Raw genomic sequence first — 23838 nt, forward strand, 5'->3', positions numbered from 1 at the left:
TTGCAAATTGGGATTGGTATAATTTTTTGGTGACGTTAATATATTAAGTTATTTCTTTTTATTACATTTTGTGTAATTGAAGTTTCTAAGTGGCTTCCCTAAAAAATATTTCTATAGCCGCTACTAAGTAAGGTCTTGGCTTTTTATGTTTTCTCCTACTCCCAACTTAATTTCATAACCATCCAATTCAATCCATGTCCAACAATTAAAGAACAAAGAAACACAACAATGGCAGAAGTCACTAAACTCAGCCATGTTGCATATTGAGATTGGTATAGTTTTTTGGTGATGTTGATATATTAAGTAATTTTTTAATTACATTTTGTGTAATTTAAGTTTCTTAGTGGCTTCCCTAAAAAAAATTTCTATAGCGGCTACTAAGTTAGGTCTTCACTTTTAATTTTTTCTCCTACTCCTAGCTTAATTTTCACAACCATCCAACTCAATCCACATCCAACAATTAAAGAACAAAGAAACATAACAATGGCGAAATTGTGAAAGTCACTAAACTTGGCCATGTTGCAGATTGGGATTGGTATAGTTTTTTGGTTTCTTTGGTGACGTTGATATATTAAGTTTTTATTTTTTTTTTTGTTATTACATTTTGTATAATTTAAGTTTTGTTAATAGCTTCCCTAAAAAAACTATTTCTATAGCCGCAACCAAGTCAGGTCTTCACTTTTAATTTTTTTCTCTTGCTCCTAGCTTAATTTTCATAACCATCCAACTCAAACCACGTCCAACAATTAAAGAACAAAGAAACATAACAATGGCGAAAGTCACTCAATTCAGCCATGTTGCAAATTGGGATTGGTATAATTTTTTGGTGACGTTAATATATTAAGTTATTTCTTTTTATTACATTTTGTGTAATTGAAGTTTCTAAGTGGCTTCCCTAAAAAATATTTCTATAGCCGCTACTAAGTCAGGTCTTGGCTTTTTATGTTTTCTCCTACTCCCAACTTAATTCCATAACCATCCAATTCAATCCATGTCCAACAATTAAAGAACAAAGAAACACAACAATGGCAGAAGTCACTAAACTCAGCCATGTTGCATATTGAGATTGGTATAGTTTTTTGGTGATGTTGATATATTAAGTAATTTTTTAATTACATTTTGTGTAATTTAAGTTTCTTAGTGGCTTCCCTAAAAAAAATTTCTATAGCGGCTACTAAGTTAGGTCTTCACTTTTAATTTTTTCTCCTACTCCTAGCTTAATTTTCACAACCATCCAACTCAATCCACATCCAACAATTAAAGAACAAAGAAACATAACAATGGCGAAATTGTGAAAGTCACTAAACTTGGCCATGTTGCAGATTGGGATTGGTATAGTTTTTTGGTTTCTTTGGTGACGTTGATATATTAAGTTTTTATTTTTTTTTTGTTATTACATTTTGTATAATTTAAGTTTCTTAATAGCTTCCCTAAAAAAACTATTTCTATAGCCGCAACCAAGTCAGGTCTTCACTTTTAATTTTTTTCTCTTGCTCCTAGCTTAATTTTCATAACCATCCAACTCAAACCACGTCCAACAATTAAAGAACAAAGAAACATAACAATGATGAAAGTCACTAAACTCAGCCATGTTGTATGTTGGGATTGGTATAATTTTTTGGTTTTTTTGTGACTTGAGATATTAAGTTCTTTTTTTTATTTCATTTTGTGTAATTTAAGTTTCTTAGTGGCTTCCTTAAAAAATATTTTTATAGCCGCTACTTAGTCAAGTCTTCGCTTTTAATTTTTTTTCTTGCTCCCAACTTAATTTCCATTACCATCTAATTCAATCCGTGCCCAACAATTAAAGAACAAAGAAACATAACAATGGCGAAAATCACTAAACTTAGCCATGTTGCATATTAGGATTGGGATTGGTATAGTTTTTTGCTGACGTTGATATATTGATTTTTTTTTTTTCTTTTAACATTTTGTGTGACAGAAGTTTCTCAGTGGCTTCCCTAAAAAATATTTCTATAGCCGCTACTGAGTCAAGTCTTCACTTTTAATTTTTTCTCCTACCTCTAGCTTAATTTTCATAACCATCAAACTCAATCCACACCCAACAATTAAAGAACAAAGAAACATGAGAATGGCAAAAGTCACTAAACTCAACCATGTTGCAGATCGGGATTGGTATAGTTTTTTGGTTTTTTTTGGTGACGTTGATATACTAAGTTTTTTTTATACTACATTTTGTGTAATTTAAGTTTCTTAGTGGTTTCCCTAAAAAAAAATTTCTATAGGCACTACCGAGTTAGGTCTTTGTTTTTAATTTTTTCTCCTGCTCACAGCTTAATTTTCATAACCATCCTACTCAAGTCACGTCCAACAATTGAAGAACAAAGAAACATAATAATGGTGAAAGTCACTTAACTGAGCCATGTTGCGGATTGGGATTGGTATAATTTTTTTTTTTTTCATGACTTGTGATATTAAGTTCTTTTTTTATTACATTTTGTTTAATTTAAGTTTCTTAGTGACTTCCCTAAAAAATATTTCTATAGCTACTACTGAGTCAGGTCTTCGCTTTTAATTTTTTCTCCAGCTCCCAGCTTAATTTTCGTAACCATCCAATTCAATGCACGTCCAACAATTAAAGAACAAAGAAACATAACAATGGCGAAAGTCGCCAAAATCAGCCATGTTGCAAATTGGGATTGGTATAAATTTTTGGTGACGTTGATATATTAAATTATTTCTTTTTATTACATTTTGTATAATTGAAGTTTCTAAGTGACTTTCCTAAAAAATATTCCTATAGCCACTACTGAGTCAGGTCTTCACTTTTAATTTTTTCTCCTACTCCCAACTAAATTTTCATAACCATCCAATTCAATCCACGTCCAACAATTAAAGAACAAAGAAACATAACAATGGCGAAAGTCACTCAATTCAGCCATGTTGCAAATTGGGATTGGTATAATTTTTTGGTGACGTTAATATATTAAGTTATTTCTTTTTATTACATTTTGTGTAATTGAAGTTTCTAAGTGGCTTCCCTAAAAAATATTTCTATAGCCGCTACTAAGTAAGGTCTTGGCTTTTTATGTTTTCTCCTACTCCCAACTTAATTTCATAACCATCCAATTCAATCCATGTCCAACAATTAAAGAACAAAGAAACACAACAATGGCAGAAGTCACTAAACTCAGCCATGTTGCATATTGAGATTGGTATAGTTTTTTGGTGATGTTGATATATTAAGTAAATTTTTAATTACATTTTGTGTAATTTAAGTTTCTTAGTGGCTTCCCTAAAAAAAATTTCTATAGCGGCTACTAAGTTAGGTCTTCACTTTTAATTTTTTCTCCTACTCCTAGCTTAATTTTCACAACCATCCAACTCAATCCACATCCAACAATTAAAGAACAAAGAAACGTAACAATGGCGAAATTGTGAAAGTCACTAAACTTGGCCATGTTGCAGATTGGGATTGGTATAGTTTTTTGGTTTCTTTGGTGACGTTGATATATTAAGTTTTTATTTTTTTTTTGTTATTACATTTTGTATAATTTAAGTTTTGTTAATAGCTTCCCTAAAAAAACTATTTCTATAGCCGCAACCAAGTCAGGTCTTCACTTTTAATTTTTTTCTCTTGCTCCTAGCTTAATTTTCATAACCATCCAACTCAAACCACGTCCAACAATTAAAGAACAAAGAAACATAACAATGGCGAAAGTCACTCAATTCAGCCATGTTGCAAATTGGGATTGGTATAATTTTTTGGTGACGTTAATATATTAAGTTATTTCTTTTTATTACATTTTGTGTAATTGAAGTTTCTAAGTGGCTTCCCTAAAAAATATTTCTATAGCCGCTACTAAGTCAGGTCTTGGCTTTTTATGTTTTCTCCTACTCCCAACTTAATTCCATAACCATCCAATTCAATCCATGTCCAACAATTAAAGAACAAAGAAACACAACAATGGCAGAAGTCACTAAACTCAGCCATGTTGCATATTGAGATTGGTATAGTTTTTTGGTGATGTTGATATATTAAGTAATTTTTTAATTACATTTTGTGTAATTTAAGTTTCTTAGTGGCTTCCCTAAAAAAAATTTCTATAGCGGCTACTAAGTTAGGTCTTCACTTTTAATTTTTTCTCCTACTCCTAGCTTAATTTTCACAACCATCCAACTCAATCCACATCCAACAATTAAAGAACAAAGAAACATAACAATGGCGAAATTGTGAAAGTCACTAAACTTGGCCATGTTGCAGATTGGGATTGGTATAGTTTTTTGGTTTCTTTGGTGACGTTGATATATTAAGTTTTTATTTTTTTTTTGTTATTACATTTTGTATAATTTAAGTTTCTTAATAGCTTCCCTAAAAAAACTATTTCTATAGCCGCAACCAAGTCAGGTCTTCACTTTTAATTTTTTTCTCTTGCTCCTAGCTTAATTTTCATAACCATCCAACTCAAACCACGTCCAACAATTAAAGAACAAAGAAACATAACAATGATGAAAGTCACTAAACTCAGCCATGTTGTATGTTGGGATTGGTATAATTTTTTGGTTTTTTTGTGACTTGAGATATTAAGTTCTTTTTTTTATTTCATTTTGTGTAATTTAAGTTTCTTAGTGGCTTCCTTAAAAAATATTTTTATAGCCGCTACTTAGTCAAGTCTTCGCTTTTAATTTTTTTTCTTGCTCCCAACTTAATTTCCATTACCATCTAATTCAATCCGTGCCCAACAATTAAAGAACAAAGAAACATAACAATGGCGAAAATCACTAAACTTAGCCATGTTGCATATTAGGATTGGGATTGGTATAGTTTTTTGCTAACGTTGATATATTGATTTTTTTTTTTCTTTTAACATTTTGTGTGACTGAAGTTTCTCAGTGGCTTCCCTAAAAAATATTTCTATAGCCGCTACTGAGTCAAGTCTTCACTTTTAATTTTTTCTCCTACCTCTAGCTCAATTTTCATAACCATCAAACTCAATCCACACCCAACAATTAAAGAACAAAGAAACATGAGAATGGCAAAAGTCACTAAACTCAACCATGTTGCAGATCGGGATTGGTATAGTTTTTTGGTTTTTTTTGGTGACGTTGATATACTAAGTTTTTTTTATACTACATTTTGTGTAATTTAAGTTTCTTAGTGCCTTCCCTAAAAAAAAATTTCTATAGGCACTACCGAGTCAGGTCTTTGTTTTTAATTTTTTCTCCTGCTCACAACTTAATTTTAATAACCTTCCTACTCAATTCACGTCCAACAATTGAAGAACAAAGAAACATAATAATGGTGAAAGTCACTTAACTGAGCCATGTTGCGGATTGGGATTGGTATAATTTTTTTTTTTTTTCATGACTTGTGATATTAAGTTCTTTTTTTATTACATTTTGTTTAATTTAAGTTTCTTAGTGACTTCCCTAAAAAATATTTCTATAGCTACTACTGAGTCAAGTCTTCGCTTTTAATTTTTTCTCCAGCTCCCAGCTTAATTTTCGTAACCATCCAATTCAATGCACGTCCAACAATTAAAGAACAAAGAAACATAACAATGGCGAAAGTCGCCAAAATCAGCCATGTTACAAATTGGGATTGGTATAAATTTTTGGTGACGTTGATATATTAAATTATTTCTTTTTATTACATTTTGTATAATTGAAGTTTCTAAGTGACTTTCCTAAAAAATATTCCTATAGCCACTACTGAGTCAGGTCTTCGCTTTTAATTTTTTCTCCTACTCCCAACTAAATTTTCATAACCATCCAATTCAATCCACGTCCAACAATTAAAGAACAAAGAAACATAACAATGGCGAAAGTCACTCAATTCAGCCATGTTGCAAATTGGGATTGGTATAATTTTTTGGTGACGTTAATATATTAAGTTATTTCTTTTTATTACATTTTGTGTAATTGAAGTTTCTAAGTGGCTTCCCTAAAAAATATTTCTATAGCCGCTACTAAGTCTGGTCTTGGCTTTTTATGTTTTCTCCTACTCCCAACTTAATTTCATAACCATCCAATTCAATCCATGTCCAACAATTAAAGAACAAAGAAACACAACAATGGCAGAAGTCACTAAACTCAGCCATGTTGCATATTGAGATTGGTATAGTTTTTTGGTGATGTTGATATATTAAGTAATTTTTTAATTACATTTTGTGTAATTTAAGTTTCTTAGTGGCTTCCCTAAAAAAAATTTCTATAGCGGCTACTAAGTTAGGTCTTCACTTTTAATTTTTTCTCCTACTCCTAGCTTAATTTTCACAACCATCCAACTCAATCCACATCCAACAATTAAAGAACAAGGAAACATAACAATGGCGAAACTGTGAAAGTCACTAAACTTGGCCATGTTGCAGATTGGGATTGGTATAGTTTTTTGGTTTCTTTGGTGACGTTGATATATTAAGTTTTTATTTTATTTTTTTTTTTTTGTTATTACATTTTGTATAATTTAAGTTTCTTAATAGCTTCCCTAAAAAAACTATTTCTATAGCCGCAACCAAGTCAGGTCTTCACTTTTAATTTTTTTCTCTTGCTCCTATCTTAATTTTCATAACCATCCAACTCAAACCACGTCCAACAATTAAAGAACAAAGAAACATAACAATGATGAAAGTCACTAAACTCAGCCATGTTGCATGTTGGGATTGGTATAATTTTTTGGTTTTTTTGTGACTTGAGATATTAAGTTCTTTTTTTTATTTCATTTTGTGTAATTTAAGTTTCTTAGTGGCTTCCTTAAAAAATATTTTTATAGCCGCTACTTAGTCAAGTCTTCGCTTTTAATTTTTTTTCTTGCTCCCAACTTAATTTCCATTACCATCTAATTCAATCCGTGCCCAACAATTAAAGAACAAAGAAACATAACAATGGCGAAAATCACTAAACTTAGCCATGTTGCATATTAGGATTGGGATTGGTATAGTTTTTTGCTGACGTTGATATATTGTTTTTTTTTTTTTCTTTTAACATTTTGTGTGACTGAAGTTTCTCAGTGGCTTCCCTAAAAAATATTTCTATAGCCGCTACTGAGTCAAGTCTTCACTTTTAATTTTTTCTCCTACCTCTAGCTTAATTTTCATAACCATCAAACTCAATCCACACCCAACAATTAAAGAACAAAGAAACATGAGAATGGCAAAAGTCACTAAACTCAACCATGTTGCAGATCGGGATTGGTATAGTTTTTTGGTTTTTTTTGGTGACGTTGATATTCTAAGTTTTTTTTATACTACATTTTGTGTAATTTAAGTTTCTTAGTGGCTTCCCTAAAAAAAAATTTCTATAGGCACTACCGAGTCAGGTCTTTGTTTTTAATTTTTTCTCCTGCTCACAGCTTAATTTTCATAACCATCCTACTCAATTCACGTCCAACAATTGAAGAACAAAGAAACATAATAATGGTGAAAGTCACTTAACTGAGCCATGTTGCGGATTGGGATTGGTATAATTTTTTTGTTTTTTCATGACTTGTGATATTAAGTTCTTTTTTTTATTACATTTTGTGTAATTTAAGTTTCTTAGTGACTTACCTAAAAAATATTTCTATAGCTACTACTGAGTCAGGTCTTCGCTTTTAATTTTTTCTCCAGCTCCCAGCTTAATTTTCGTAACCATCCAATTCAATGCACGTCCAACAATTAAAGAACAAAGAAACATAACAATGGTGAAAGTCGCCAAAATCAGCCATGTTGCAAATTGGGATTGGTATAAATTTTTGGTGACGTTGATATATTAAATTATTTCTTTTTATTACATTTTGTATAATTGAAGTTTCTAAGTGACTTTCCTAAAAAATATTCCTATAGCCACTACTGAGTCAGGTCTTCGCTTTTAATTTTTTCTCCTACTCCCAACTAAATTTTCATAACCATCCAATTCAATCCACGTCCAACAATTAAAGAACAAAGAAACACAACAATGGCGAAAGTCACTAAACTCGGCCATGTTACATATTGGGATTGGTATAGTTTTTCAACACGCTTATCCTGTCCGTTGAATTAAAAGATCACATCACACAGCCAAACCAAAGAGAAATTGACTTTCTAATTCCGCGTTCAACAAGGAGATATTAATATTATAGTTGGAAATTTAAGAAAGAAATTTCGCCCCCTACCCTAAAAGTCAAAAAGAAGTTTATGATTATGTCAATGTCAATATCATTTTCCTGAATAAAATTTCTTTGTATCACTCTTTATTATACTCTATGCACCATCTACTTTATATCATGTATTTGATTTTTTTTTTCATTTTAAATATTTTATATGGAGAGGAAACGTGAACACTCAAATTAGAAGAAGCAGAGGAATGTTATAATTTTATTCCACCTTCCACTCCCTTTGATTTGTTAATTAAAAAAGACTAAAAAGTTAGTTCAGACAATAAGAGACTGTCGGACAAATGTTTAAGTGTAAGTACAAAATATCTAATATGTTACTTTATAAATATAATTTATACTAAATCATATTGCGTGTTCCTACTAAAATTGAATGACTATAATTGGAAGGAAGCATCACAGTTCTATACAACAGAATAAGTGTTTGACGAAGAAAACTTGCAAAAATTAAGCACAATAATACATGACCACATCCCTGAAAGGATTTTACCAAAAGCTTTGTTTATATCGTCCATGGAGATATGCTGCTGGTGCTGCATGCATGCATGTCAGCCATTTTGAATATTGTCAAAACACACTTCTCCAATTTTTTTTCTCCTTCTCCCAGACTAGTTTTCATAACCATCCAAATCAATCCATGTCCAACAATTAAGGAACAAAGAAACATAACAATATTGCAGATTGGGATTGGTATAGTTTTTTGGTTTTTCAAACACGCTTGTCCAGTCCTTGGAATTAAGAGATCACATCACACAGCCAAACAAACGAGAAATTGGCTACCAGGCTCCGGCCACTTACCTTGGGGACCAATCAACCGTTTACTTGACTTGTCTAGCCACAGCTAGCCCAGTACTCCTCCCAACTCTTACATAATAACTTTCTAATTCTAAGTTCAACAAGAAGATATTATAGATGGAAATTTAATAAAGAAATTGCGCCCCCTACCCTAAGAGTCAAAAAGAAGATTATGATTATGTGAATGTCATTATCATTTTCCCCAATAAGATTTGGAAAATGCTAGAACCACAATTTTTGCTACAATTTGCTCATGTGGCAAGTCGTGAGTGGTAGAGTTATGGATCTACTATTTTTTCTCCACCACTAACAACATGCCATATAAGCAAATTGTGATAAAAATTCTGATTCCATCATTACTCATAAAACTTCTTTGTCTGACTCTTTGTTACATTCTATATATTCCACCATCTACTTTATATCGTGTATTTGATTTTTTTTTTTTTCATTTTAAATTTTAAATATATTATATGGAGAGGAAAAAAACAAGTGTGTGTGGTGTGAACACTCAAATTAGAACAACCAAAGGATTTTTATAATTTTATTACACCTTCAACGCCCTTTGATTTGTTAATTAAAAAAGACAAAAAAGTTTGTTCACACAATTAGAGACGGTCAGTCAAATGTTTAAGTGTCAAATTAAGTGTAAGTACAAAATATCTAATATGTTACTTTATAAATATAATTTATATACCAAATCATATTGTGTGTTTCTACTGAAATTGAAAAACTATAAGTGTTTGACAAAGAAAACTTGCAAAAATTAAGCACAATAATACATGACCACATCCCTGAAAGGATTTTACTAAAAGCTTTGTTTATATCATCCATGGAGATATGCAGGTTCTGCATGCCTGCATCTCAGCCATTTCGAATGTTTTCAAAACACACTTCTCCATTTTTTTTTTAAATTATTTTACTGAGAAGGAAGTTACCAAAATTGAACTAAACTGATTCCATCGAAAGAGACGAGTCAATGTATTAATTCTTTTGAAAGAAACTTCTACTAACCATTTACTACCTTAATTGACGAGACAATAATATATGGACAGTAGTAGAGCAGGTGAAGAAGCTCTTTGCCTTCCAGACTCTTTCCTAACGGTCGTTGAGTTGACTAGACCATGGCCGCGATCAGTTCTCACTAGTAGTCAGTAGTGCACAACTGAACCTCTATTTATATTTATCTCACAGTGAGCCAACAAAGCACAAAGAAACACAACAATGGCCAAACTCAGCCTACTACTACTACTACTACTTGTACTTCTCACATTTGTCACCACTTCTCTCTCTTGTCCTGAACATCAAAAACAAGCCCTTCTCCAGATCTCCATTATTTTTCTGAAAAAGAAGTGGCCAAAATTTTATTAAACTTTTTTTTTGGGAGAAAAAAATTTGATTAAACTGATTCCATGCATGGAAAGAGACAAAACTAAGTATTATTTTCCAAGTCAAGTCACGGGCAGTTCCGTGTTTATTCTGACTTGCCAAAAAAATGAGAATATATATATATATATATATATATATATATATATATATATATATATATATTCAAATAAATAAACTAACCTATTTTAACTATTCTAATAAAAAATGTTGAACACCCTGACTTTAGAATCATAAGAATTTTGGTTCAACAAAAATAAAAATAATGTTACATTTACAACATTTTCACAATAATTTCACAAGAAATCTTTTGTAGTAAGCTGATACTGATTCTAATTTTGGCCCGATATTGATATTACTTTTTTTCTCACCAATAATAATTTGTCGCATAAGATTTGTTGTGAAAATGTTGTAAAGGTAGCATTACTCCAAAAATAATTTTGGCCCCAAAATATAATCCTTAACTTCTTAAAAAAAAAACCAAAAAACAAAAAATTCTTAAATAACAACAATAAAAAATAACCCAATTTACAACAACAAAAGAAAAAAACCAAACAAAACTAGACCAAACAATAACTGAGCAAATTATTCAACAAAAGAACCTATTCATAACCCAAAAAAAACCCGAACTATTCACTTTGTAACTTGTTTAACCCAATACATAAAAATAATCTCTAATTTCATTTTTTCTTAAAAAACGGTATCAAGAGAAATATTATGGTTGTGAGTTCTCCTTGATGGTGCTGATAGTTATACTCTCTTTGGCTTTGCAGTTACAACAATTATGCTCTTTTTAGCAACTCAGCTCGCAATTGTAGCAAACATCATTCACCTCTCTCTCTCTCTCTATCTCTCTCTCTCTCTCTCTCTCTCTCTCTCTCTCTCTCTCTCTCTCTCTCTCTCTCTCTCTCTCTCTCCATTTTTCTCTTCTATTATCATTTTAGACTCTTTCTCATTTTATTACCTCCATCTCAACATTTTCAATTCTCACTTTATCTTTTTTGAGTTTTTTTTTTATTACTCCAAAAATAATTTTGCCCCAAAATATAATCCTTAACTTCTTAAACAAAAACCAAAAAACAAAAAATTCTTAAATAACAACAATAAAAAATAACCCAAATTACAACAACAAGAGAAAAAACGCAAACAAAACTAGACCAAACAATAACTGAGCAAATTATTCAACAAAAGAACCTATTCATAACCCAAAAAAACCCGAATTATTCACTTTGTAACTTGTTTAACCCAATACATAAAAATAATCTCTAATTTCATTTTTTCTTAAAAAACGGCATCAAGAGAAATATTATGGTTGTGAGTTCTTCTTGATGGTGCTGATAGTTATACTCTCTTTGGCTTTGCAGTTACAACAATTATGCTCTTTTTAGCAACTCAGCTCGCAATTGTAGCAAACATCATTCGCCTCTCTCTCTCTCTCTCTCTCTCTCTCTCTCTCTCTCTCCATTTTTCTCTTCTATTATCATTTTAGACTCTTTCTCATTTTATTACCTCCATCTTAATATTTTCAGTTCTCACTTTATCTTTTTTGAGTTTTTTTTTATATGTTTGTAGAAAAAAATTGTAATACTTCATATATTTGTGTTTTTTTATGACATTGATATATTAAGTTTTTTTTTTTTTTATTACATTTTATGTAATTTAAGTTTCTTGGTGGCTACTCTAAAAAAAAAAAAAAAATTCTATAGCCATGACAAAATCAGGTCTTCACTTTTGTTTTTGTTTTTGTTTTTTTTTTTTTTTTTTTCCTACTCCCAACTTAGTTTTCATAACCATCTAATTCAATCCATGTCCAACAATTTAAGAACATAGAAACATAATGTGAAAGTCACTAAACTCAGCCATGCTGCAGATTGGGATTGGTATAGTTTTTTGGATTTTTGGAGACGTTGATATTAAGTTATTCTTTTATTACATTTTGTGTAATTTAAGTATCTTAGTGGCTTCCTTAAAATAAAATAAAAAAATTCTATAGCCACAACTGAGTCAGGTTTTCACTTTAATTTTTTATCCTACTCCTCGCTTAATTTTCATAACCATCCAATTCAATCCACGTCTAACAATTAAAGAACATAGAAATATAACAATAACAAAAGTCACTAAACTCAGCCATGTTGCAGATTGGTATTGGTATAGTTTTTTTTTTTTTTGGTGACATTGATATATTACGTTATTTTCTTATTACATTTTATCTAATTTAAGTTTTTTAGTGGCTTCGTAAAAAAAAAAAAATTCTATCGCAGTGACTGAGACAATTGGTCTTCGCTTTTATTTTTTTTCTCCTACTCCCAACTTATGAGCTGGGAGCAAGAGAAAAAAATAAAAGCGAAGACCAACTGGCTCAATCAGTTTTTTCTCCTACTCCCAGCTTATAAGTTGGGAGTAGGAAAAATATTTTAATGGGATTTCACAGCCCATTAAAATCCCTCTAGTCTAATGTAGACCCACTTATTAATTGACGTGATCACGTGCCGTTCTTTTAATGTATCAAGATCCTCTTTTCAAACAGACAAACTCAGGGATTGGTGTAGTTTTTTGGTTTGTCAAACTCTTTTTCTTTCTTGTACTGGAAGCAGATCACAAGCCAAATCATGGTACCTTCCAGCTAGGGTTGGCAAATGGGCGGATTGGGTCATAAATGGGTTGGATGTATAATTATCCATTTATCCATTTATGACCCATTTATATATAAATTAATTATCTATTATCCGCCCAACCCATTTAATTAGTAACCCACCCATTTAATTTCAATATTGTTGTTGATTCTCAAAAAAAAAAAATCAATATTGCCGCAAACCCATTAGCACACATGTTGAAGACTTTTCTAACTCATCATTTAAACTTTCATTTCTCTCCTAACTTTCTTGGAATCCAAACAAAGCTAGTCTCAGCGAAGAAAAGAGTCCCAAGACTCATATGCCTGGTTCTAGAGGAAGAAAATCCAGAGAAGATTATCGGAGATGAGCGATTTCCAAGACTTACAAACCACGCTCATTTTCATAGCGTCCTTAGCTCCAAGCTTTCTCAGTATCTGCATCAATATATTCGCCAGTAACTGATCGAACGCCCCTAGTGACGAAAACAGTGACAACAAGAAAATTCAGTTACGATCTGACGACGACGACTCAGACTGGTTGGAGACCAATCCCCATACTTTTCTGAGCAGCATCCTCCGACGGTCTAGATTGTTCCTTCAAAACCCTCATTTGTCCCAGTGGTTGTACGGACGATGATAACTTGTTCGTCGGAGAAGAAATGGAAGCCATTGACGACGAAGGAATAGCGGCGAAGAGGACGGGTTTGCTAACGTGCGTCAGGAGTGTAGGAAAGTGCAGGTGTTTACATTTCGATTTGGATTTGGATTTTTTGTTTTTGCTTTTTTAATATTTTGTTATTAGTTTGGATGAGTGATTTTCTGATTTTCAAGGTCATCGGTTGTATTCAGTATTGTATGTTTGGTTGCCGAGAATGTGAACATGTGCTATTTTTGGTTTTGTTTGTTACAAGTCTATTTGAATGATAAGAAAATGTAGGAAATGTCAAAGAGTAGGTGGTAAAGTGTGTTTGATTTTAGAAGGGTTTAGTGGGTTTTTGTGGTTTTATTTAAATTTAAATTTTAGATAGGTTTAGTGGTTATTAGTGGATTTATCCATTTAAACCCATCTAATTAAATAACCAAATAGGTCTTTATCCATTTAACCTAAATATTCAAATGGGTTGGGTTAAGACTTATCCAAATAAGGTGGGTAATGGACGGGTTTATGGATATGGATAAAAATTGTCACCCCTACTTCTAGCTAAACCGGTCAATTGACTTGACTTAGGCCACGATCACTACTATTTTTATTCCACAGTTACAGTTAAGCAAGACCACTCCTCCCCCAACTTCATTTTTCTTTTTAAAAGCATCCAATTCCAAGTCCCAAAAAAAAATTTAAAAAAAAATAACAATGGTCAAACTTAGGGTTTATTTAGAAGTACAGTAAGACTAATAAATAGTACCAAAAAGTGCAATGGGACCAATGAATAATAGCAAAAACAAGTTGAATAGTAAAATATGTTGGCAAAAATAATTTTTACTAAACAGACACCCAACCTACTAAAATTAGATTTTTTTAATTGGAAAGAGAAAATAAGAAAATTCATTCTACCAAATCAAAACTCCAAAGTAGTTATTTAAATCAAGTGTAAAAATTTTATCAACAATTTTGTGTTTTTTCTCTACTTTATTACGGTCTAGATCGAATAGCAAAAATGAATAAAACTTCAAATTAAAGGTCTATTTGGAATCTGCTTATTTTGCAAAAATTAAAAACTTTTTACTAAAAGTACTATAAATAAAGGTAAAAATTAGCTAAAATAGTATAGTGAGACTCATGAATAGTACTAAAAAATGTAGTGAAAACAACAAATAGTAACAAAAATAAGTTGAATAATAAAATAATTTAACAAAATTAATCATGTCAAACGAACACTAAAAAAATTTCATAATTTTAATCCTTTGATAATTCGACGTAAGAGAACAAACTATTTAAATTTTGAATATCTCCCTTAAATACGCTACAACGCGTAAACCAATATCACAATTTTTTTTTAAAAGCCTAGTGAGGAATCAAGAAACTTCCTTGAGAGATTATTATTATTATCACCTGAGCTGTTTGTTGTGGGACAAGCGTGTAAATACACAGTCCACGTCCTCGGCTTGTTACCCGCCGGTGATTTTTTGATTCTCTCTGGTGATTTGACTGTGACATAGCAGATAACAAACCCTCTCAGAATGGGGATATGTGAGTCCCTGTAAACGAAGAGATTCTATCTGGTGGTACCCATTTAGATTGGCTTCAACGAATAGGATCAAAGGGAGCCTTATCTACTTTCACTTTTGTCACGGGGGGTGTCACGCGGTACTTGCTTGTGGACCTTTGGGGCTTCATTCCTGGACTGATTGTTGAATCACAAGCCGAACCAACGTGCCTTCCAAATAAACCGGTGACTTGACTTAGGCCACGATCACTACTATTTATATTCCACACCCACAGCTAAGCAGGACCACATCTCCCCCAACTTCCAAGTCCAACAAAGAAAGAAAAACACTCAACAATGGCCAAACTCAGCCTACTACTACCACTACTACTACTACCTGTACTTCTCACCTTCGTCGCCACTTCTCTCTCTTGTCCTGAACATCAAAAACAAGCCCTTCTCCACTTTAAAGCCTCCTTCATCAATGCTACTTCTTCAACAAAAAGCACATTGAATCGGTTAGATTCATGGAATTCCAGCTCCGATTGTTGCCACTGGGATGGGGTCAATTGTAGTTCTCACTTTGGTTCCAAGACTGTGCTAGCTCTATATTTGGACCATATCACGTTGTATTCACAGGAGACAGTGTGGTTGCCTTCAACCATCTTGACACCGCTCTTTCATATTAGAAGCTTGATGCACCTTGACTTGTCCGGCAATGAAATACAAGGAGAATTGCCACGTGATGGCTTTGGCAATTTGACCAAATTAGTTCATCTTGATTTGTGTCTTAATTACTTCAATGGCTCCATTCCCTCTCAACTTTTTCACTTGAGGTATCTTCAATATCTTGACTTGTCTGTCAATTCAATACAAGGAGAATTGCCACGTGATGGCTTTGGCAATTTGACCAAATTAGTTCATCTTGACTTGTGGAATAATGGCTTCATCAATGGCTCCATTCCCTCTCAACTTTTTCACTTGAGGCATCTTCAATATCTTGATTTGAGTTTCAGTTACTTCCATGGTACTCTAAGTGGAGAAGTGGCGTCTCTTCAAAATTTGAGGGTGTTGAAACTAGCTGGTACTTTTAGTCTGGAAAATATCCTTGTGGAGCTTCCTAAGGAGATAGGGAATATGACAAAGTTGCAGCAATTGTCTCTTAACGAAAACAATTTCTTTGGTAAAATTCCGTCTTCAATTCTAAATTTGAAGGAATTGAAAATATTGGACTTGGGTCACAATTCATTGTCAATGGAAATTCCTATCGATATTGGCAATCTGTCTAACATCACTAGTTTGGTCTTGAGCGACAACAACTTGACAGGTAGAATCCCATCATCCATACTGAAATTAACGAAGTTGGAAACATTTCAATTGGACAATAACAAGCTTGTTGGAGAAATTCCATCCGGTTTGTCCAATATCAAGGGCTTGAAGAGTCTTCTGCTTGGAGGCAATCATCTCACTTGGAATAACAATGCAACGATAGAGCCAAAGTTTATGCTATCTGAGTTGTCTTTGAAGTCTTGTAGTCTTGAAGGAGAAATTCCAAACTGGATTTCTACGCAAAAGACTCTTAACTTTCTAGACTTGAGTGAGAACCAACTAGAAGGAATGTTCCCACAATGGCTTGCTAAAATGGATGTTGGATTTATATCTCTGTCAGGTAACAGTCTCACAGGTTCTCTCTCACCTTTTCTTTTCAACTCTCACAATTTAGTTTTTCTTTCCCTATCTCGTAACAACTTTTATGGAGAACTACCAAGCAACATTGGTAATGCCTCTGCACTCATGGTTCTTATGTTGGATGGCAACAATTTTTCGGGGAATTTTCCTGAATCCATCACCAACATTTATAGACTAGTGTTTTTGGACTTGTCAAACAACAATTTTTTTAGCAACTTGACTGATATGACCACACTCAAACACCTAAACATCCATGACAACAAAATCACAAGTGAATTTCTAGACCGTGTCTGCCAAATCTCCAACCTTTATATCCTAAATTTACGAAACAACTCTCTCTATGGTTCAATCCCAAACTGTTTTTCCAACCTCACCAGCCTCCAAATTCTTGATCTCTCAAGTAACCATCTAATTGGAGATATCCCTCCAAAGTTTGGAAATCTTGCTGGTATGATTGAAACATCTGACATACTTTGGTATATCCAACAGAATTTGAACGTTAGTTTTGTCTTCGAAAACGGGATTATTGATGTGATTGTGATTTGGAAGCGGTCGAAACAAGCTATCTCATGGAACAACCTTGAAATCTGCTCTTTGTTAGACTTGTCTATGAACCAACTTTATGGTGAAATTCCAGCTTCATTAGGTAGTCTGAAGGCTTTAAAGCTTCTTAATGTCTCACACAACAACCTTTATGGGAAGTTACCAGTAAGTTTTGGCGATTTAAAGAATCTAGAAAGTTTGGACTTGTCACACAACAATCTATCGGGCTCAATTCCACAATCACTAGCAAATTTGTTGCAATTGACTGTTTTGGATGTGAGTAACAACAAACTTACAGGTAAGATTCCAGTTGGTAATCAAATGGATACAATGATTGATCCAAACTTTTATGCCAATAACAGTGGATTGTGTGGAACGCAAATTTTGGTGTCGTGTCCGAAAGCCTTATCACCAACAAAACCACCTAGTGTTAAATATAAGGAAACTTGGTTCTCATGGGAAGGAGTGGGAATTGGATATGCAGTTGGTTTCACTGTAACAGCGGGAATTCTATGTCTTATTGACAGTTTTGTCCCTACAAAACCTCCAAATTACCGCCGTCAACAAAGAAGGCAAAGAGTATAAATGCCAAGTCTCTCACAAGTTATGCATGCAGTGGTTGAAGATCTAAATTCCAACATTGAAAAGACTTTCAATCAAGCAAACGGTGACAAGTACTCATTCATAAGTATCCACAGGTAAGTTGGCTTGTAAGGCTACAATTTATCATATCTGGAGGGAAAAAAATAAAAGCGTTCTCAATGTTTAAATGAGAGGTGAAGTGGAGTTTATGAAAGCTATTACTTCTGTAAGAGGTAGATTAGTAGCTAAAACTGAGGTTAAGAACACTGTTCAGTGAAGGATGTTATGCTGTTAGGATCCCTTCTATGTTTTTTATTGTTAAATTGTTGTTTTATGTTGTAGTTTAGTAGCCAGTAGCTCAGTGAGGCTTATTTCTCTTTATATTGTCGTAGCTGCTTTTTGGTTAAGTTGATTTCTTTTCTTGGCAAACTTGCTGCTAGTTGCTATAGTTTCTATGCGTTCGGTATTCATTACTTCCGTTTCCTCTTCACCATAGCTACAATAGGCCCTCCTTCACAATCTCGCACGATAACATCATTTTACTTTTCTCTTTTTTAATGAAACGAACAGTAACACCTATTCCCATGTAAAGCTTGTCTTTGGAGATTGTCCTATGTTCATCAACGATTCAACATTCACTTTGCAAAAGCCATTAATTGGAGTTTTCAAAATTTTGTTCTTCATTGGGCTTTGACCACCTCTTGGACTGCTTGCTATTTGGTATAGATATACTCAACATAGTTTACTTTGATTCCCTTGTTTTTTCTTTCATTTTTTCCCCAAAGCACAATTCCTATTATTTCGTATATTCCAAGCTATAAAAATAAGGCGAAAACACCATTTTAGTCCCTACATTTTGGGATTACAGTCAATTTGGTCCCTACATTTTAGTAGCAGTCAATTTGGTCCCTGTTATTTTCAACTTGTAGTCAATTTAGTCCCTACCGTTAACTCACTAACGGAAAATGCTTACGTGGTAAACGGTTTGCCTTGTTGGCGCACATGTGACTAACATAATAATATAAAATCAATTAATTAAATCTTATAAAAGCCACATCAGCATTTTAATAATAAAAGAAATCCATGTCAGACAAATTTTTTTTGAAAAGATTAATTAAAAGAAAAAAAATAAAGATTTTTTTTTTTTTTTAAAGAATCCTCACTTTCTTTTATTTTCTTTTGAATTCTTGCACTTTCTTATTTTCCAAACACAATATATCCAGCAACACCCAACACCCAGCAACACCACAATATGAAATCAAATCCCAATTCCGAGTCTCTCAATTCGTACATTTTGTACAAAGCCCAGTGAAACAATGGCAGACAGAGCGATTCAAATTCAAAACCCAAACTCCATATCTCATCTCATGCAACGAGAAGCCGCCAAGATCGATGAGATCCTCATGGGTCCTCTTGGGTTTAGCGTCGATCAGCTTATGGTCAAGCGCAATCACTCACTCATTCATAACCCAATTCTTCTTTGCCTTTTTGTCGTTTTCACATTTTCAATTTAATTTTGTTTATGATGTTTAGGAATTGGCTGGCTTAAGCGTAGCTGAATCCATAGCAGAGGTAATGTGTTTGTATTAGGAATATATTAAGGCTTGCAATTGCATTCAAATTGTTTGATGATTAGTCTCTGTGAAAATCCAATTTTGTTTTTGGCTAAACACTCGGTATTGGGATTTGATTTCATATTGTGGTGTTGCTGGGTGTTGGGTGCTGCTGGGTATATTGTGTTTGGAAAATAAGAAAGTGCAAGAATTCAAAAGAAAATAAAAGAAAGTGACGATTCTTTTAAAAAAAAAAATTCTTTATTTTTTTTCTTTTAATTAATCTTTTCAGAATTTTTTTGTCTGACATGGATTTCTTTTATTATTAAAATGCTGATGTGGCTTTTATAAGATTTAATTAATTGATTTTATATTATTATATTAGCCACATGTGTGCCAACAAGGCAGACTGTTTGCCACGTAAGTATTTTCCGTTAGTGAGTTAACGGTAGGGACTAAATTGACTACAAATTGAAAATAACAGGGGCCAAATTGACTGCTACTAAAATGTAGGGACCAAATTGACTGTAACCCCAAAATGTAGGGACTAAAATGGTGTTTTCGCCAAAAAAATATTGCAAAAATTAAGAAAAACACACACCATCACCTCCAATTTGTGTGTTTATGAATTTTTGTATTTATGCATTTTATTCTTAATGCTTACAACTGAACATTTATTATTATTTAAAATCTTTTCGGTGAACATTTATTATTATTTAAACTCTTTTTAGTGAATACTTAATATTATTTAAATTCTTTTTGGTGAATATTTATTATTATTTAAACTCTTTTTGGTGAATACTTATTATTATCTAAACTCTTTTTGGTGAATATTTATTATTATTTAAACTCTTTTTGGTGAATGTTTATTATTATTTTAACCCACACCTTCTGTTAATGCTTAAACAAAAAAAAAAAAAAAAAAAAAAAAAGGAAGAAGACATTTAAAAAAATTAGAACTCGATAGTTAAAGTAATAAGGAAGGTTTTTCTCAAAAAAAAAAAAAAAAAAAAAAAAGTAATAAGGAAGGTGTAAGGACAAGATTTGAGTCCCTAACCCAAAGGATAAATGAACTTAGGTCCAAAAAACGCAATATAATGAATTTGTAAAGAGCGGATTGGAAAATTGGATTTTAATGAACCAGACAACAAGTAAAGTAGATTTTGATGACAAGAAAAAGAAAATAGATTGGTTTAATCTAAAGAAAATCGTTCTCGGCATAGTCCGAGGAGATCAGTTCTTATATATTTCTCTCAAGTTTGATTACAAGTTTTAATTCTTGATTGCTACAATTTTTCTCTCTTAATTTCTTGATCCCTCCCTCTCAAGGTCTCCTCTCTATTTTATACTATCTTCCCTTTTTATGTCCATCTTCCACATGCAGATCAGATTATTGTTGTTGATCCTTTTCCCATTAGCACCTTCCTAAAGTCTTTGGGTAGTAGCTGTAAGGTTGAAAGTTACTGTTCAGGTATCACTTCCTCATTAATACAGCCAGAGAGTTAGCTGCAGAACATTTAATGCGGTAATAACAGCTTTTCCTTTAGATTTTTATAGCCTCCGTATATCTTGTTCCTTATTGATACTTATCATCATCAGTGGAATTGTCCAGAATGTTGCTTTTGATGTCAGACTGTACGTTCCAACCTCGGCTTTGCTTAGCCGAGGAGGCATTCCTACTCGGACCACCTTTTTGGACGATCATGATCACACTTCACTTCTTCACTTACTAACCTCGACTTTGCTTAGCCGATGAGACATTCCTCCTCGGACCACCTTTTTGGACGATCATGATCACACTTCACTTCTTCACTTACTAACACAGATTCTCATAAAAGTGTTTACTCGTCCTCGAACTACTTAATGTCCTCGAATTGGACTCCCGACCCAATATATACATAGATACGTACTTTTGGGCCTATCACCCCTACAGAAGGTATTGGTTCTTATTCTCCTAATAAATGTGAGCAAGTTATGTCATTGTTACTTAACTACATGGCTCTTGAGCATTAATTTGTTTTGAATTTTTTGCCAATTTTTATTTTTATTTATTCTCTATGTGATTGACAATATTTGAGCTCCGTCATTCAAAGTTCAAAAATAACTATATCTTTTTGAATTACAAATGCACAATAGACCTGGCTTGGTTTACTTTAAGGACGTACCCATTATTTGGCATAAGATAGTAAACATGTAAATTTTATAATAATTGAAATTAAGGATCTAAATTCATATCACAGTGCCAAGCAAAAGAATCTACGTCGAAGTATGGTATTTTGATCAAGTTGTAGTCTAAAATAACTATTTCCTTTTCAATATAGTCTTGCAATTTCATGATTTTACCGTTGTAGGGGTGTACTATATAGGCAACATTCCCTAGAGAGGGGTGCCCCTATTAGGTCACGCCCTGGGGTGTAAGTCACATATGGTCGCCCCTGCCTCCCTTCCTATTCATCAAAAAAATATATGCAATTAAAATCTAGACATGAATTAATAATTGATTAAATTAACAAACCACAAGTTCCAATACATTTTTTTTAGTAATTGTTTGTCTAGAAGATTTGTCACCAACTAAACCACCAAGGGTTGAAAATAAGGAAACATGGTTCTCATGGGAAGGAGTGGGAATTGGATACGCAATTGGCTTCTTTGTAACAGTGGGAATTCTATATCTTACTGATAGTTTTGTCCCTACAAAACCTCTGAATTACCGTTGTCAACAAAGAAGGCAAAGAGTATAAATGTCAAGTCTTCTACAAGTTATGCATGAAGTGGTCAAAGATCTAAATCCCAGCATTGTAAAGGCTTTCAATCAAGCAAACAGTGACAAGTAGTCATTCGTAAGTATCAACAAGTAAGTTGGCTTGTAAGGTTACAATTTATCATATATGAAGGGATAAAAAAAGAAAAGCATTCTCAACGCTGAAAAGAGAGGTGGAGTGGAGTTTATGAAAGTTATTACTTCTGTAAAAGTTAGATTAGCAGCTAAAACTAAGGCTAAGAATACTGTTCAGTGAAGGATCCTATGCTGTTAGTATCCCTTCTATGTTTTTTATTGTTAAATTGTTGTTTTATATTGTAGTTTAGTAGCCAGTGAGGCTTATTTCTCTTTATATTGGTGTTGCTGCTTTCTGGTTAATTTAATTTCTTTTTTGGGAAAAGTTAAAGAATGCCTAAAGATATTAGTTTAGGAAATAGTTTTTAAAAAAAATAATAAAAAAGAAAAAAAAATGTATCTAACTTTTTTAACCAATTTTTTTTTTTAATAAATATTTTCTTATGAAAGTGGTATTAATTTTTTTTTTTTTTTTATAAATAGTCTATTAATAAATACTCTAAGGACACTCATTAACAAAATCCTTCTTTTTTGGAAAACCTTGTTGCTAGTCGCTATAGTTTCTATGCGTTTAGCATTCATTACTGTTGTTTCTTCTTCACCACAGCTATTATAGGCTCTCCTTCACAATCTCGTACAATAACATTTTTTTTAATGCACGATTACACAATTCCTATTATTTCGTATGTTCCAAGCTATAAAATATAAATAAAAAATAAAATTTTTTAAATGAAGCCAAGTATTTGAATTGTTTGGTATTAAAAAAAAAAAATACACTATTTGACTTGTTTGCAATACTGATTACTGGAGTTTTGATTACTGTGTTTGTGCTTCCAAGTTAATTTTAGCGGAGCAGGAATTATTGATCACATCAGTATCTTATATCCATTGCACTAATCTTCAAATATTACCCTTTCTTCTTTGCTAATTTGCTAATATATTGGTATAATGTATTCTTAAGTTTTGGTATAATGATTTCATTTTGTAAATAGGGCCTTGATTTTTTTTTTTTTTTTTTTTTTGGGTGTAAACATTTTGAAATGCAGTGAGATCCCTAATATTTGCCACTAATTCTTTTTTCTTTTTCTTTTTTTCGATGCCACTAATTCAAGCAAATGAAAGTTCATATAAAACCAATTTGTTCTACCAAAAAGTTTTCAGTAAGATAAAAAGAACGCGTGGCCAAGACCCATTTGTCCAAACGTATCTTAGGATAAGGAAATGGATATGAACTATGAAGGCCTTGTAAACATGCGATCACCATGTGCTATTTGCACTTTTATCTAGCAAATAATATTCCTACACTACTCCATATGTAAGATTACTTTGACAACAACAAAGAGAGTACTCTGATTAGAGTATCAGACTGCAAAGATGGCTTCCATGACCATGACTGCCTCATTCCTAGCTGGTGCGACCTCAACCGTGACCAAACAACACCCTTCTTCCTCAGCTTGCCGTGGCCTAGTTGTGGCCAAGGCCTCAGTGATGAAAGATTTAGTAACAGAGAACTAAGCTTCTGTAAAGATCACGGAGAGAACAAGTGTATACAAATAATCACAGGAAAAGAAAGTCTGAGAAAATGAGAGAAAGTGCAAGAAAGT

The 23838-nt window shown here is 32.7% G+C and overlaps 1 protein-coding gene across 5 annotated transcripts in view; it reads left to right on the forward strand.

Moving 5' to 3' along the window:
* Window positions 1-23838, forward strand: part of LOC126717299 (receptor-like protein 46) — a 171877-nt gene that overhangs the window by 65299 nt on the left and 82740 nt on the right. For 2 of the 5 annotated variants that reach the window (XM_050418834.1, XM_050418853.1), the window contains exon 1: window positions 15235-15867. The exons of 1 other annotated variant lie outside the window; for it this stretch is intronic. In XM_050418834.1, the coding sequence (XP_050274791.1) occupies window positions 15389-15867 (479 nt within the window). In that variant the 5' untranslated portion in view covers window positions 15235-15388. Of the gene's footprint in view, window positions 1-15234; window positions 18079-23838 lie in introns of those variants that run through there. 2 more of the 5 variants (XM_050418888.1, XR_007652516.1) reach the window with 2 other exon arrangements.

Source organism: Quercus robur, chromosome 1 (genome assembly GCF_932294415.1).
Source record: "Quercus robur chromosome 1, dhQueRobu3.1, whole genome shotgun sequence".
Classification (NCBI taxonomy): Eukaryota; Viridiplantae; Streptophyta; class Magnoliopsida; order Fagales; family Fagaceae; genus Quercus; species Quercus robur.